The sequence below is a fragment of the Schistocerca gregaria genome, chromosome 1, assembly GCF_023897955.1.
Source record: "Schistocerca gregaria isolate iqSchGreg1 chromosome 1, iqSchGreg1.2, whole genome shotgun sequence".
Lineage (NCBI taxonomy): Eukaryota > Metazoa > Arthropoda > Insecta > Orthoptera > Acrididae > Schistocerca > Schistocerca gregaria.
Genome location: NC_064920.1, coordinates 311,088,518 through 311,105,105, shown reverse-complemented (window position 1 = coordinate 311,105,105; position 16,588 = coordinate 311,088,518). Strand labels below are relative to the sequence as shown.

General features: G+C 46.1%; 1 protein-coding gene across 3 annotated transcripts in view; it reads right to left on the bottom strand.

The window, feature by feature from the left end:
* The window catches only part of LOC126343123 (serine proteinase stubble), a 746,947-nt gene that overhangs the window by 41,205 nt on the left and 689,154 nt on the right, over positions 1–16,588 (bottom strand). For all 3 annotated transcript variants that reach the window (XM_050001914.1, XM_050001915.1, XM_050001916.1), the window contains one exon: positions 2,407–2,492. In XM_050001914.1, the coding sequence (XP_049857871.1) occupies positions 2,407–2,492 (86 nt within the window). The remainder of the gene's footprint in view (positions 1–2,406; positions 2,493–16,588) is intronic.

Sequence of the window (16,588 nt, the reverse complement as noted above, 5' to 3'; positions counted from 1 at the left end):
TTAAGTTACACACGGCCATGTTACACTCTACAGTTCGGAGCCGTCTAGTCACAGACATACATAGGCATGCAGAATAAAGGGAAAAAAAGCAGCCCGGGGAACTGAGCCACTTCCGTGAAGTTTTCAAGGAAAACGATTTCAACAACAGATTAATTTGGCAAGGAGTTTCATCTAAGCCGCGGAAGCAGAAGGCCTACGAAGAAGACACGAAGACGATTGCGTTTACCGTTTCGTGGCTCAATAAGAGGGAAGATTAGCCGGCTCCTGAAGAAACATGAAATCGAAACTGTCTTCAGGTCCGCAGCAAAGATCGGCAACTAATGAAGTCTGTGAAAGACGATGTAGGCCTCAGAGCACCTGGAATGTACAAAATACAGCGTGAGTGTGGGAAGTTTTATGCCGGTCGGACTGTCCGCACTGTTGAATAGCTCCGCATAGAACATGAAAGGTGTTTCCGTCTACGTAATCCCGATACGGCAGCTGCAGCGCAGCATGCATTTGAAAACGGACATGAATTGCAGTAGACGATGTTTCTGTTATCGAACGGAACAACGGCTCCGGAGATAGCGTAATAAGTGGGGAAATAGAGGTCAAAATATCGGGTAATACCCTCAATAAAGACGGTGTATTGCAGCTGAGTACGGCCTGGGATCCTGTGATTGGGAAGCTGAAACAGGCGTGGCAGCCGCGCCACCAAAACAAGCACGAGACTCACGAGAAAGGCAGGCCAGGGTGCGCGCGTCACAGGTCTTACGACTGCCAGCAGCCATCTCCGGCAGGAAGCGAGTAACTATTTCAAACGAATTTAATAATTATTAGCCGCGTGTTGAAATGCTTGGAAGTCCTCAATAGCACACGACAAAATTAAGACCTTTATTCAATTTAATATTGATTTCCCGTGGGCCTTACACGGAGTGTGGTGGACAAGACGATTAATGTGACGTCACAAGTTCGTTGCAGGGCCACCATAACTCGTTGGTCCCGAGTGGGCTCTAGTGACATCACCAGCTGCGGCGCGGCTGTATAAGTACGGCAGCGGCATTCATACACCAATAAACCACTTGACAACGGCAGAGGAGGTGTCTGCCGGAAGCTCGTGGGCATTTAACCACTTGACGCGGATTGAGACACGAGAATTTTTTATTAATAAAGAAGTAGAATGACAACTTGGGTTGCGGCTGTTCTGCCGGATATCAACATCGTAGTGCAAGTACGACGCTGGTATCCGGCACAACACCCGACAACCCAAGATGCCATTAGATCGCCGGGAAAGCCTGAAGAATTACAAGAAGTAAAATGTTAATAACCTTCATTTTATTTACAAATATATAAAATTCTTCACTTGCGTGACCTTATTGTCAGTATTTTCTTCACAATTCTTGAGGGCATTTTTGTTCTGTCGTTGCAACTAAACAATGCGTGATTTTTTTTTTTCACCAGGCGCGTTTCGATTTATTGAGGTAAAACACACTCAGTGGTCTGTAATTAAGTTATTTACATTTTGATTTGATTTAAAATGGAACAACAGGGGTTCGTTAAGAGTATGTTGATTTGTAGTGACAGCGGTTTTCGCTTGATTTCTCGCAAATACCGAGAAATGCAGCCTGTTAGCACATCGTTGATATTTTTCTGCTTTAGACACTGATAATTTTGGTCTAATATTTAATTGTTCTGCGGCAGTACGCATTTCTTATGATTTTCACCGCACACTTTGTGCAAGCAAGAAAACAAACGAAAATCACTGTAAGTACAAATCAACATTTTCTTAACGAACAGTTTTTCGATCTTAAAGCAAATCAAAATGTAAATAACTTAATGACAGACCACTGATGATGCTGTAGCTCAATAAAGCGAAACGCGTCTTGTGAAAAAAATCGCTCACTTTTACAGTTTCAAAAACAGAACAAAAACACCCTCAACAATGTATAAGAGCGTTCATATAAACAATCGACGGCATTACTTTTCAGTAAGCCCTCGTAGAATAGTTTAAGCCTATTCTCCAAGCAGACATAGATGTTTTGTAGAAGTATAATTTTCGCAGAGAAACAGTTCATGTGCTTCCTCTCACATTTCTGAAGTGTGCAATAGGCTATAACCAATGGCTGAGGGCGGTGCAGTTGGGAAGGTGCTATTAATTGAACGGTAAAAGCGGATTAAGATAATTCCGAAATGTATATGAAATGTATATATCTGAGTAGGGTCTGTTTTGTTGAACATGTCCGATAAAACAAACGTCACTCGTGATGACGCGGCTAGCCGTCACGATTTCCCGTCTACCCTTTCCTTTCCCTTCCCTGTCCTACATTTCCGTTTCAAAACACGATGCAAGTGGCAACACATTGCTCGTGTAAACACACTCGACAAAATCGGGAACTACAGGAAACGGCTGAAGAGACATTAGCTTACCTGCCACGGCCAGCCGCCGAAAGGCGCGTTCTTGCCACCCACGATGCGCATCTCGGGCCGCGGGAACAGCGGGGGCACGCCGCACTCTGAAACATACGGCCAGCACGTGGTCACGGGTTGCGTAGCATTATCACACTGCCTGGCAAAGAGAGTGAAGCGCCAAGAAACGGAGCTTCAAATGGCTCTGAGCACTATGGGACTGAACATCTGAGGTCATCAGTCCCCTAGACTTAGAACTACTTAAACCTAACTAACCTAAGGACATCACACGCATCCATGCCCGAGGCAGGATTCGAACCTGCGACCGTAGCAGCTGCGTGGTTCCGGACTGAAGCGCCTAGAACCGCTCGACCACAGAAGAAGCGGAGGAGGAAGAGGAAAGAAGCTTCATGGGTTGAGAGGCTGTTTGTTGTTATGTGATTACAAAATCGAATCATATTTACAAGGAACGTGGAAGTATGAGTCCTCTTTATTAGTGGGACGTTGCATCCCGTGGCACTGGGAGGGAGTTGACGTCCTAACTGGTCCCTAACGGGGCAGATCTTGGGACATCGGTGGTGGCGACGGGAGCGCCTCAACATCATGCAGACAGTTCAAGGAGACACGTGCCACGTTAGGGCGAGCATTTTCCGGAGAAAAACGTCACCACGCCACTGCAGCTTAAGAAGAAACACACAAAGACGCAGGGTGTCCGCGACATTCCGTTGAGCCATCAGAACTCCCTCAGTCGATACCTGCCGAGTCCTGAAATCCCACCCGATGGCTCCCCACGCCTTGACGCCCGGAATAATCTCAGACCAATGGTGCTGCTTCATTTTTTTTGTCAGCCGGTATACTACGACCGTTCCAAGGACGAAAACAAGATGCAGCGCTGATGCATTGTAGCTAAGATGAGGGAAGAAGTCGGCTGAGTGACCGTGACAAGTCTCCCACCGTGTCTCCTTCGCTGCCTCAGAGTTCACTTGTTGCGTCCCACGGATATTGGGGAAATAACCCCTACATGTTAATATAGGGTGTGCAAAGACTTCAGTGACCACTTACTATTCTTTGGAGTTAATTTCTCTCCTTTTTATATAGCAACTGTACATTTCCTCATGACCTCTTTTGACAACCATCACCAGAAAAAAAAAACAGCTGAAAATTATCACATGATATTGACAGTACAAATCGTAGAACATGCTAAAAGTTGTTTCAAAATAATTTGCGAGATTCAAGTACAAAAAAGGGATAACCTGCATGACAGAAATTTAACAGACTGTCACAATTAAGGGAATATATTAAAGGACATGTACATAGATATACTTCACAATCTTTTCACTTGTTTTAAAATGCCCACTTTTGCACGAAGTTTACTAATATTAAGATAATTGAAATGGGACTTACTAAATAATTATTACCTTAGTATGTAAAGTGTGACCTATCCTCAGTACTACAGTCATTATTTTAAATAATGTAGCCGCTGTTGCGGAGTATTCGCTGTATTATTTGGTGCCCATTATACTGAAAAATGTTTCTGAAAGCAGGAAAAATCGTAGATAGCTCCAAATTTTTTCCAGGTAATTGATCCGGTGCCCTTGCCCTCCAATCAAATCTGGTAACAAAATACAGGAGGTAATTACTCTGCTGCTACTGAAAGCTATCGCTCTTGAGTCATGAGATTTATCGTAAAATAAATGACATAAAATTATTACGCATTGTTCCTATGAAATTCAATTATATTACTTGCAGACTGGAAATCATACGTCCTTCTCAAGGAATGTGTAAACAAAACTGCGTTAAAATCAGTCATTGGAATGAACACAATTCAATTGTGTTATTAAAACAACAGTGCTTGTATGATGCGGAACAGACATGGCATGAAGGGATGACGTTAGAAGAAGTGGCGAGGGGTCTGGTTGTTGGGGACAGGAGGGAATGTTCTCTCTTCACACACTTGAGTTAGCACTTTTTTTTCCCTTTAACAGTCGCATTCAACTTGGTGCCGATCGGAGCGCAGGAGTATCAATTGTCGGTTGCCATGTAGTGTCATTTTCTAGTGGGATTGCAAGTGACTGGGGCTGGAGTAGCCGCAAGACAACTTAAACAGGCACAAAACCGAATATGTTGAAATTTCCTGAATTTATGGCGAAAATTTTACAACTCGTTTTACTCAACTTTTCTTACAATATTAATGAAGAAAAAACATGAAGGAACAGAAAGTAGCGACAGACCTTTTTACATAAAATGTTAAAAATGCCCTTTATCGTCACGAGCTTTTTTTGTGAATAACAGGTTTCATGACGGATAGGTAGGAAGAAGTGGGCCAGTTCCTTTGCTCCACATTGGAAAGACCTAAACGCACTAGCTTTTTATTTGCAAGCTCTTATATGTCGAATCTCGACACAAAATACGGAGAGTCTTTATTACCATATTGTGAAAGGCTGCGAAATCTTTTCATTATTCCAGGGATACACCAGCACACCTGGGATCCATTGCGATGGTACATTGGTGCATGTACTAGTGCTAAATGACGCTATGTTGAACATTTTATGTAACAAATAGTTTCACACGGTACGCTGGTACGCTGTGTGTTTCCGATAGTTAATGTGCTGTGAAGAGTTGAAGATAATGAGTTCTCACATGAAAATGAAGACTTTCCGGACCCTTGTACGAACTATGTGCTTTCTTTTTCAGTGTGTGACGATTGGTCCTGATAGTATAGCTGTACTTTTTTGTTACATCTTTTATTTCTCAGGTGGGAAATAACATGCAGAAGGTGCCTCGCACTTTAGGGGGACCAGCCCGCATTCGCCGAGGTAGATGGAAAACAGCTATTTCAAATACTCCGCCTGACAAAAGCGGTAAAGCACTAAGAAATCATGGTCGGCTGTCAATGTAGCCTGGTACACGTCACACCACCGGCAGGTATGTTAATGTTTAGAGTTGCAGTTCTCTGTGACAGGTAGAACGAATACTAGGGTGTATTAGTGGTATTCGTGTTTAATGTTGTTACCAAGCATGGTAGGTATACAAGGGGAGTAAACAGCGTCAGATGTTACGTGATCACTGTGAAGAGTACAGAGGTGCCAAACAGTCGAACGAGACAGCGTTTGTAAGAGACTTTATTCTGGGTCGCCATTTGGCCGGCTGGTAGTATCGGGCAACACCCAAATTTGAGGGGTATTCGGATATGATATGGCCCGATGTTGGACTGCACGGGCACGTAAGCGCAGGCATACTCGTCGTCGAGGTTCCATTCTACCACATCTAACCATCGCAAAGTAGGACCGCCTTATTGTGCACCAAGCACGTCGTTACCGCTTCACATCTGCGCCTGCCATCGGAGAACATGTAATGGATTACCTGCAATATTCTGTGTTACTTCCCACCATTGGTCGGAGACTGGCGCAGCCGGACTAGGGAACTACCGTCCTTCGCATGCTGACGTTAACGGCACAACAGAAACGGCTATGTTTGGATTGCTTCCGTGACCGATCAGCATGTCCTGCTGATGAATGGTTCAAAATGGTTCAAATGACTCTGAGCACTATGGGACTTAACTGCTGAGGTCATCAGTCCCCTAGAACTTAGGACTACTTAAACCTAGCTAACTTAAGGACATCGCACACATCCATGCCCGAGGCAGGATTCGAACCTGCGACCGTAGCGGTCACGCGGTTCTAGACTGTAGCGCCTAGAGCCACTCGGCCACCTCGGCTGGCTGATGAATGGTGTCTCCATATGTTCAGATCGGTCTGTGATACTCCCAATTTCTATGGTCGGCGAGTATGGTGGCGACCTTGGGAGACGAGCCATTCATCCGATGTTTTGGAGAGTTAGAGCAGGGTTACTCCTGCCGTCATGATGTGTGGAGGTATTGAGTATAAGGGCAACTCGTGGCTGGTAGTCATTGAGGGGACTACGATGGCTCCACGGTACGTCACGGACGTCCTGCTTCCTCATGTGTTCGTTACCTCTCATGCGACAGTATAGTGGTGCCATTTTTCAGTAGGACAATGCTCTTCCAGATATGGTACGTGTCTTTATGAAGTATCTGCATGATGTTGAAGTACTCCCGCGCTTAGCAAGATTACCAAATCTGTCCCTGATAGAGGATGTGCCCAGACATCTCGCAAGTCGACTCGGTCCCAGTGCCAGTGTCTACGATACCAAGGAGCAGTTGCAATAGTTACGGGCCAGATTGCCTGAGGGGACGATACAACGGCTTTAGAGCTTCCCTCCCAAGCGAATCAGTGCATGCATCCAGGCCAGAGGGGGGACAATGTCGTACTGATATTTGGGTTCATAGCGCTAAGTGCTTTGTAAATGCGACTCAGTTTTTCAATCATTGAAATAACATCACATATTTCGTTGTCTTCTCCCTTCTGAGTGCTTCAGTTTTTTTTGTAGGCAACGTAGATTTCATCATGGGTAGGATCATTTTCTAACTTCATTGTTTGCATTGGCTGGTAGCATTAACAAAATATCCGAACATAGTTTCTAAAACATATAAAATATGTGTACGTTTTAAAATTATTTAAGCAGGCTATTGTACGATGAAGACATTAAGAAAATATTATTTTATTTTTTAAACGCAGTGAATTTACGGCAGTATCTACGAAAACAGAGCAATGTAGGTGAAGAATGTTGGAAAGAGAGTGCTTAGAAAGTTTATGGAATGGACGGAGGAGGCTCTCGATCCAAGCATTTGGAAAGAGAGGAAGGGGAGAGGGGGTAGGAGGCGGCAAAGAGGAGCGCTGACATGAAGAGCAAGAAGAGTGTTTGTTGAAGCTGCGACGTTCGGTGGATCTCAGGGCAAATGTCGTGATCAAGTAAGGGGAGATGTTTGGGACAGGATGTGGAGAGTATGTACACTATGTGATCAAAAGTGTCCGGACTTACTGCCAGGTACTCCATATCAGCGACCTCAGTAGTCATTAGACATCGTGAGAGAGCAGAATGTGGCGCTACGCGGAAGTCACGGACTTCGAACGTGGTCAGGTGATTGCCTGTCACTTGCGTCATACATCTGTCGTGGTCGGCAGGAGAGCCAACACAGGGTTACTAAAGGAGGCCGAAATGCACTCGTTTTAGCTCACGCAGGCTGGCGTGAGGTCTGGAACATGACAAGGGAATTAGAATTGAGAAAAACGGACGTAGCTGGTGGAATACTTAACTTTAATCCATTAAAGATGAACGTCGCTCTTGACGATACATGGTTTACAATATCAATAGTACTGATAATGGCGCATTGCTAGGTCGTAGCAAATAACGTAGCTGAAGGGTATGCTAACTATCGTCTCGGCAAATGAGAGCGTAGAAGTCAGTTAACCATCACTAGCAAAGTCGGCTGTACAACTGGGGCGAGCGCTAGGAAGTCTCTCTAGACCTGCCGTGTGGCGGCGCTCGGTCTGCAATCACTGATAGTGGCGACACGCGGGTCCGACGTATACTAACGGACCGCGGCCGATTTAAAGGCTACCACCTAGCAAGCGTGGTGTCTGGCGGTGACACCACAACGTCTATACGCGAGATTTCTACACTCTTAAACATCCCTAGGTCCACTGTTCCCGACGTGATAGTGAAGTGGAAACGTGAAAGCAACGCACAGCACAAAAGCATACTGGCCGACCTCGTCTGTTCACTGATAGAGATTGCCGACAGTTGAAGAGGGTCGTCAATTAAACACTGACAATATCAGTTTTACTATAAATACTATTTATTCTTTAGTAACAGACAGGAGGATTACTATATACACTCCTGGAAATTGAAATAAGAACACCGTGAATTCATTGTCCCAGGAAGGGGAAACTTTATAGACACATTCCTAGGGGTCAGATACATCACATGATCACACTGACAGAACCGCAGGCACATAGACACAGGCAACAGAGCATGCACAATGTCGGCACTAGTACAGTGTATATCCACCTTTCGCAGCAATGCAGGCTGCTATTCTCCCATGGAGACGATCATAGAGATGCTGGATGTAGTCCTGTGGAACGGCTTTCCATGCCATTGCCACCTGGCGCCTCAGTTGGATCAGCGTTCGTGCTGGACGTGCAGACCGCGTGAGACGACGCTTCATCCAGTTCCAAACATGCTCAATGGGGGACAGATCCGGAGATCTTGCTGGCCAGGGTAGTTGACTTACACCTTCTAGAGCACGTTGGGTGGCACAGGATACATGCGGACGTGCATTGTCCTGTTGGAACAGCAAGTTCCCTTGCCGGTCTAGGAATGGTAGAACGATGGGTTCGATGACGGTTTGGATGTACCGTGCACTATTCAGTGTCCCCTCGACGATCACCAGAGGTGTACGGCCAGTGTAGGAGATCGCTCCCCACACCATGATGCCGGGTGTTGGCCCTGTGTGTCTCGGTCGTATGCAGTCCTGATTGTGGCGCTCACCTGCACGGCGCCAAACACTCATACGACCATCATTGGCACCAAGGCAGAAGCGACTCTCATCTCTGAAGACGACACGTCTCCATTCGTCCCTCCATTCACGCCTGTCGCGCCACTGCTAGAGGCGGACTGCACGATGTTGGGGCGTGAGTGGAAGACGGCCTAACGGTGTGCGGGACCATAGCCCAGCTTCATGGAGACGGTTGCGAATGGTCCTCGCCGATACCCCAGGAGCAACAGTGTCCCTAATTTGCTTGGGAAGTGGCGGTGCGGTCCCCTAAGGCACTGCGTAGGATCCTACGGTCTTGGCGTGCATCCGTGCGTCGCTGCGGTCCGGTCCCAGGTCGACGGGCACGTGCACCTTCCGCCGACCACTGGCGACAACATCGATGTACTGTGGAGACCTCACGCCCCACGTGTTGAGCAATTCGGCGGTACGTCCACCCGGCCTCCCGCATGCCCACTATACGCCCTCGCTAAAAGTCCGTCAGCTGCACATACGGTTCACGTCCACGCTGTCGCGGCATGCTACCAGTGTTAAAGACTGCGATGGAGCTCCGTATGCCACGGCAAACTGGCTGACACTGACGGCGACGGTGCACAAATGCTGCGCAGCTAGCGCCATTCGACGGCCAACACCGCGGTTCCTGGTGTGTCCGCTGTGCCGTGAGTGTGATCATTGCTTGTACAGCCCTCTCGCAGTGTCCGGAGCAAGTATGGTGGGTCTGACACACCGGTGTCAATGTGTTCTTTTTTCCATTTCCAGGAGTGTAGAACAAAATTAGTCCAAACACTAGCCAGCATTTTATATAGGGTGTTTCCGTAAGGGCATCGAAAAATATAACAGGATGTAGAGAATGCTCCTCTGAACAACTTGAGATAGGGAACTTGGGGTCGGTGAAGCCAGCTTAAGGAGATATCCAAGTAAACTTGTCTACCGCTTTATTCAGCATTACGATTTTCCAGCTTATTTACAACTAACATGCGTACACGTACTGTGGTATTTATTTACAAGTACATTCTTTATTTCCTGCAAGGAAACAAGGAGGACGAGCCTGATTCCTGGAAGTCATGATGCAGGTAATGTTTACTTTATTTGTTCATAAGGTGGCTGTGTTGTGTCATATTTACTTTGCCCTGTTACAAAGTAAATACGAATCAACGACAGACCCATTCTTCACTAGTGCTATTCAGAAGGAGAAGTCCTATTCCACGGCCTGAATCCCCTTGATTATTTTCTATGCGCATATCTAGTCACTTGTGTATGAGACCCCGAGAATGCGGAAATGGAATTAGTTGCCAGAATTGTAGCTGCCTGTGATGTGATTCGAAACACTCCAGGGATAATTGCCAGAGTGCCTCAGTATCTTGTTCACACATGTCATGATTGCGTTGAGGTTCATGGCCGTCAGTTTAAGGCGTTTTTTAAGATACAGTACAAATGGTAGGTTCATTCTGTCAACGACAGTATTTTCAGTTAACTAATGCAAATAAAAAAGGACACAGTAATGTGAGTTTAGTCCTATTCTCTCCTTAAGCTGGCTTCTTCAATCCCAGGTTCCTTATCCCAACTAGGTCTGTGGAGCGACCTCTATGTCCTGTTAAATTTATGTACGCTCTTACGCGAACACCCTACATATCGACACTCAGTATCTAGACGGTTTTCAGGGCAATATAGTGAGATACTGAATGCATATGCAAGGGAAGCGATCTTTTGAGGTAACAGCCGAGTGGTATGCAACATACTTAACGTACAGGCAACGCGGGTACGACCTTAACTGACCAAAGCTACACTACTGGCCGTAAAAATTGCGAAATTTAACCGATAGGAAGAAGATGCTGTGATATGCAAATGTTTAGCTTTCCAGAGCATTAATACAAGGTTGGCGTGGGTGGCGACACCTACAACGTGCTGACATGAGGAAAGTTCCCAACCGATTTCTCATACACAAACAGCAGTTGACCGGCGTTGCCTGGTGAAACGTTGTTGTGATGCCTCGTGTAAGGAGGAGAAATGCGTACCATCACGTTTCCGACTTTGAGAAAGGTCGGATTGGTCGAGATCCAATGACTGTTAGCAGAATATGGAATCGGTGCGTTCAGGAGGGTAATACGGAACGCCGTGTTGGATCCCAACGGCCTCGTATCACTAGCAGTCGAGATGACAGGCATCTTATCCGCATGACTGTAACGGGTCGTGCAGCCACGTCTCGATCCCTGAGTCAACAGATAGGGACGTTTGCAAGACAACAACCATCAGCACGAACAGTTCGCCGACGTTTGGAGCAGCATGGACTATCAGCTCGGAGACCATAGGTGCAGTTACCCTTGACGCTGCATCACAGACAGGAGCGTCTACGATGGTGTACTCAACGACGAACCTGGGAGGCACGAATGGCAAAACGTCATGTTTTCGGATGAATCCAGGTTCTGTTTAAAGCATTATGATGGTCGCATCCGTGTTTGGCGACATCACGGTGAACGCACATTGGAAGCGTGTATTCGTCATTGCCATACTCGCGTATCACCCGGCGTGATGGTATGGGGTGCTATTGGTTACACGTCTCGGTCACCTCTAGTTCGCATTGACGGCACTTTGAACAGTGGACGTTACATTTCAGATGTGTTACGACACGTGTCTCTACCCTTCATTCTATCCCTGCGGGATAATGCACGACCGCATGTTCCAGGTCCTGTACGGGCCTTTCTGGATACAGAAAATGTTCGATTGCTGCCTTGGCCAGCACATTCTCCAGATCTCTCGCCAATTGAAAACGTCTGGTAAATGGTGGCCGAGTAACTGGCTCGTCATAATACGCCAGTCACTACTCTTGATGAACTGTGGTATCGTGTTGAAGCTGCATAGGCAACTGTAGCTGTACACGCCATCCAAGTTGTGTTTGACTCAATGCCCAGGCGTATCAAGGCCGTTATTACGGCCAGAGGTGGTGCTGATTTCTCAGAATCTATGCACCCAAATTGCGTGGAAATGTAATCACATGTCAGTTCTAGTATAATATATTTGTCCAATGAATACCCGTTTATCATTGGCATTTCATCATGGTGTAGCAACTTTAATGGCCAGCAGTGTATTTAGGAAAACCACGTTTACTTACGCTAGTCTATGGTAGTTTTACAACTGTGGAACAGAGAGAAAGTAAAGAAAGAGGAGGAAAGGTAGACAACGAGTCTGTATTGCGCGCAGCAGCGGTATAACCGAAATGGAATGCGTGCTGCGACTGCCACGGTCTAGCGCCCTGCGATGGGACGGGCCGATACGGAAGTGGGAATTAAAACTGCCCGCTGTAGGGGGCGGCGGACCGCATAGCGACACGCGCTGCCGGCGATTGAGCCCCGCGCGGCGCTGTCTTCTGCCCTGGACAGCGCGTCTCGCGGAACCTGTACCCGCGCTGCGGAACGTGGCGCCTGAGCCGCATCGCGAGCAGCCGGATGTGTCCGCTGCGACCAGGGCTCTCAGGTGCGCGCGTTTCTCCTCCCCGTCCCACCGCTGCCAGCTCCACGGGAAGCAGGAGAACTGCGAGTGAGGGGAAAACGTTGTGTGTAAACGCGATATGGCTCTCAGCACAATATTCAGGGAAATCACTTGCTGATGAGCAGGTTCTCAATGCACCACACTGTCGCTGCGGCACACTGCCGTTGGCAAACAGTGTAGAGATCAGTTACCTTCGACGTCTTCACTGAATTGCAGCAGCTCGAAGGGGCATGGACCCGACAAATAGCTGGAAGTTTCTTGCAAAAATATTGAGCAACAATGCCTCTACGGTCGTCCGCAAAGAGACCGCCCCTATGTAGTTGCTGTGCCACTGTGGAGTCAGAGACTGCGTGTCTTGCAATCCTTTCTCACTTGCGTCTTTTCAGGGGTGCACTCGATTCTGAATTCATTTTTATGGATGACATGCGCGATCGCATCGAAAAGCGCAGACGGCAGAGCTCTCTGGACGAGAGGATATACGGCGAATGTACTGGCCTGCTTGTTTCTCCAACTTAAATTCCATCGAGCACCTACATGATATGTTGGGGAGACTTATAGCGGCACGTACACATGCACCGATGACCATTTCCCAGTTGTCAACCGCGATGGGGAATTTGACCGCCTTGCCACAGGAGTGGCCAACAACTCGATTCGTGGGTCGCGCCCTGGCTAGAGTGCCGTAGAGCTAAGCCTGGCTGGAACGTTTGTCCCACCGCCACGTCACGCTGAGACCGAAAGGAGGGCGAACCTGCGAACGCGCCGCATTTAAATGGCAAATGCAGTTGCTCTGCGTAAGACTTAGTTTTATATTTCATGTTTCTCAACAACGTAGATCAAAAACAGAACAAAGTTTCGATAATTAATTATTCTCCGCGCCATAAAGATATATAATTTTTATCTGGTACTAACTGTCGGCATATGAACAGACGCAGATAATTTCCCAGATTTTCGCGCTCAAGTTCCCATGTAATCGCGATTTATTTAGTTTCATAATCGAAACTAAGTCATTCACATACACATGTTGATCGAAATATTGTAGCGCTTTTACTATCTCACAGAGGAGACGTGGAAACTCTATCTGAGGAAAGCAATGCACATTTCCTAAAGAGTGTTAACGTTAAAAGGGATTTATCTTCGAAACTTAAATTACCTTGCAGATCAGTTAGTTGCATCAGGGGCGCTTTCGACTGAAACGGCAAACAGTATCGTAAACAACTCTAAAACAGGTGTAAAACTGACAGTGCCCTCAAAACGTTTAGGAAACTATATCTGTAATTCTTTGAAAGCTACAATGAATGCTTCACACCTAGCATTCTCTTTAATACCAATGAGCTTAGGGAACTGGACAGTGTTTGCCAGGAAGTCACCCTCCTAACGTGATTCTCTCTTTAAATCCATACCAAAGAAATTAGAAAGAAGTTATCTCTCTCCTTGTAATTTCCTATTGTGAGCAGTGTGCAGTCTAGTCCACTTAAAATGCGAGGTCTGCAATCCATTCCGGATGTTGTAATTTTCGTTCCTGCATACCTTTTTCCTTCAGAAATTCATCAATAGCGAGTTTTAAATCGAGAAATCGTTCCCGGCATGCCCCTTGATTTGATCAAAGTACTTTTCAGTAATACGGTATAAAGTCACCATAATCTTCGTTCAGTTTCATCGTGCTCCATACCTGCAAACATAGCACGAAGTACTTTCAGATCTGCAGAACAACGAATTCTGTCTAGCAATCGCTGTAAGTTCTGGCTTTTTCTTTGGCAACTAAATCTTTAAGTTCTTTCAGCGTCGTATTGCAAGATCGTTTCATAACAAGCTTGCAGTTCCGTCGCTTATGCGACTGCACAGTACATGCTGAGTATTCTCACCCCTCTTCTCTATCATTGCGATTCATTTTTAAAGATTGTGACGAGACATCGTTAGACTGCCTTGCTTTGTGTAAACAGCCTCTGCCCATGTGAGACCGCGCGGGGTAGCCGTGAGTTGTACGGCGCCTTGCCACGCTTTGCGCGGTTCCCCCCGTCGGAGGCTCGAGTCTTCCCTTGGGCTTGGGTGTGTGTGTTGTCCTCAGCGTAAGTTAGTTTAAGTATACGAGGCTTGTCCAGAAAGTAAGTTCCGATCTGTCGCGAAATTGAAACCACTGGGAAAGTCCGGTAAAGCTTTGCACAAATGTGTTGGGCAGTCTCTCTAGCATGCCCGTCGATCGTGTGGCGTCGCTCTTTTCAAATTTGAATGAACAGTGAGCACGTAAAGCTGCGTAGGGAATAGTGTCTCCCGCCAAGTATGAGAGCCTGTGTCATGCAGCCCACATAACACAACTGTCGAGCAGTTCCTTGTTCATGCCAATTCTCGGCCGCACACTGCAGCGGCAATGAAGACGCTCCTGCAGCGTTTCCGATTAGAAATGATTGAACACCCACAGTACAGTCCGTAATTGGCTCCCCCTGAGGCTCATTTCTGCTCACAAGAATCGCTGACAATGAAGACAAAATTTTTCCTCAGACAACGAGCTGCAGACCAGTTCAGATAACTGGCCGAAAGCAAAGGCGGCTGCTTTCTATGACGAGCATACTGGAAAGTTGATGCAACACTACGACAACACTCGAAGTTGGAGCGGCGACTACGTAGAGAAGTAGGTGGAAGGTGTACCTAACTGTTGGAAATAAAACGTTTCTGGTTTTCACTGTGGTTTCCATTTCGCGACCCATCGGAACTCACTTTCTGGACAACTCTCGTATTTAAGCGATCGCTGACGTAATAAATTATTATACAAACATAATAGAGGTCGCATATTCCAGTTGGCAATAACTCAAGTAAAAAAAAATTGATGGCCTACGTTTGCGATCATCTGACTTCGCGCCATTGTCCCATATTATTTTCTATAACTCTCTATAGTGTCTCATAGAGTAGGAGAATGCGATACTTTTTGCGGTGATCCCGTCGACGGATGGGAACTGTAAGTTCGGCTGTTAGAGAGGAGTAGGCTGTGTATCGGCATCGGGTATCATCCTTTCCCTTCTCTTAGCAGCATACAACGTAAACATGACATCACAGTGCACACCTATCCATTACGGTCACCTACGCTCAACAGTGAGAACAACATAACTCTCGTTTATCGCGAGGAAAGAGGCCACTTTGCGCCGAGGAAGAAATCCCTTTCCGAGTGGGCGGTCAAACCTACGTCTCGAAATCTCCTAGCCAACATGGACATAAAACTCTTTCTCTTTTTATCAAGGTTAGTGGTAAACGTCTGTAGTATGACACATCGTCGACAAGGAGTGATACTAACAGCTGTGTGAAATGCGACAAACATATAAAATAGGCTGTAGGGAATTGAAGACTGAGATGTGTTGAAAAGTATCCCTGAACATGCAGTGCATCGTAAGAGGACTTCGCATACTAGAACCTAGTGCGGTCAGTTATAGAGTATTGCTTTAGGTTTTGTAGCCCTCGTCAACTAAGCATGGCAGAAGATATCGAATAAAGGCGGGGAGGCGCTGATAAAGTCGTAACAGTTTGTCAGAGTCCATACACAATTACTCGTCCATCCGAAAAATGTGACAGTATTGTTTCATTGAACTGCCACTCTTAAAAAATTTCTCTTAAATCTTACTAACTACACGGAGAAAGTCTGGGGATTTTTTCTGATACCTAAAATAAAAGAGGAAGTGTGTACTTCATAGTTGGTGGTATCTGCACTGCAGAGACCATTCCAAATCAACGATACACAGGTCACGCAGTTTTTTTTCGGAATACCGACGTTACATATCAGCGTACAGTAAAAGTATTCATGCTTATATCCAGGGATATGTGCGAGACTCAGTGCAGTTCTTTGATTGAGACTTACTTTCTTTCTTAACACGTCTAAATTCGTCTAACACAAATCATTCCATAACAGGAAACTACAAACAACATGGAGACCAGGCACCGTAAAACGTGGTTCACCTATGCTGGTAACCGGTACGTATACCTACAAACAGACAGGTAACCCTCTACAAAAATGACAGGGCGACATAAATATATGTAGAAATGGACGTCGTATAGTTCTTGAGTGAAACTGAACATCTGATGGACGTTTTCTGTCGATTCTCTGAATTCCATTTGAAGTCCCGCAAGAATCTCCTAGAAGCGATTTCTTTTTGCACTATCATTCTTACTCTCCGCAGTATGATATATAGTATTACATTATATAAAATGAGCTGATTTATATAAGATGCCAGTTATAATGACAAGGAACTGTGCAGCGTAGGTGAATGATTAAATGTTTGCTGGTAGGAGTAGGTGACTTGATGGATGTTGCCATGGAAA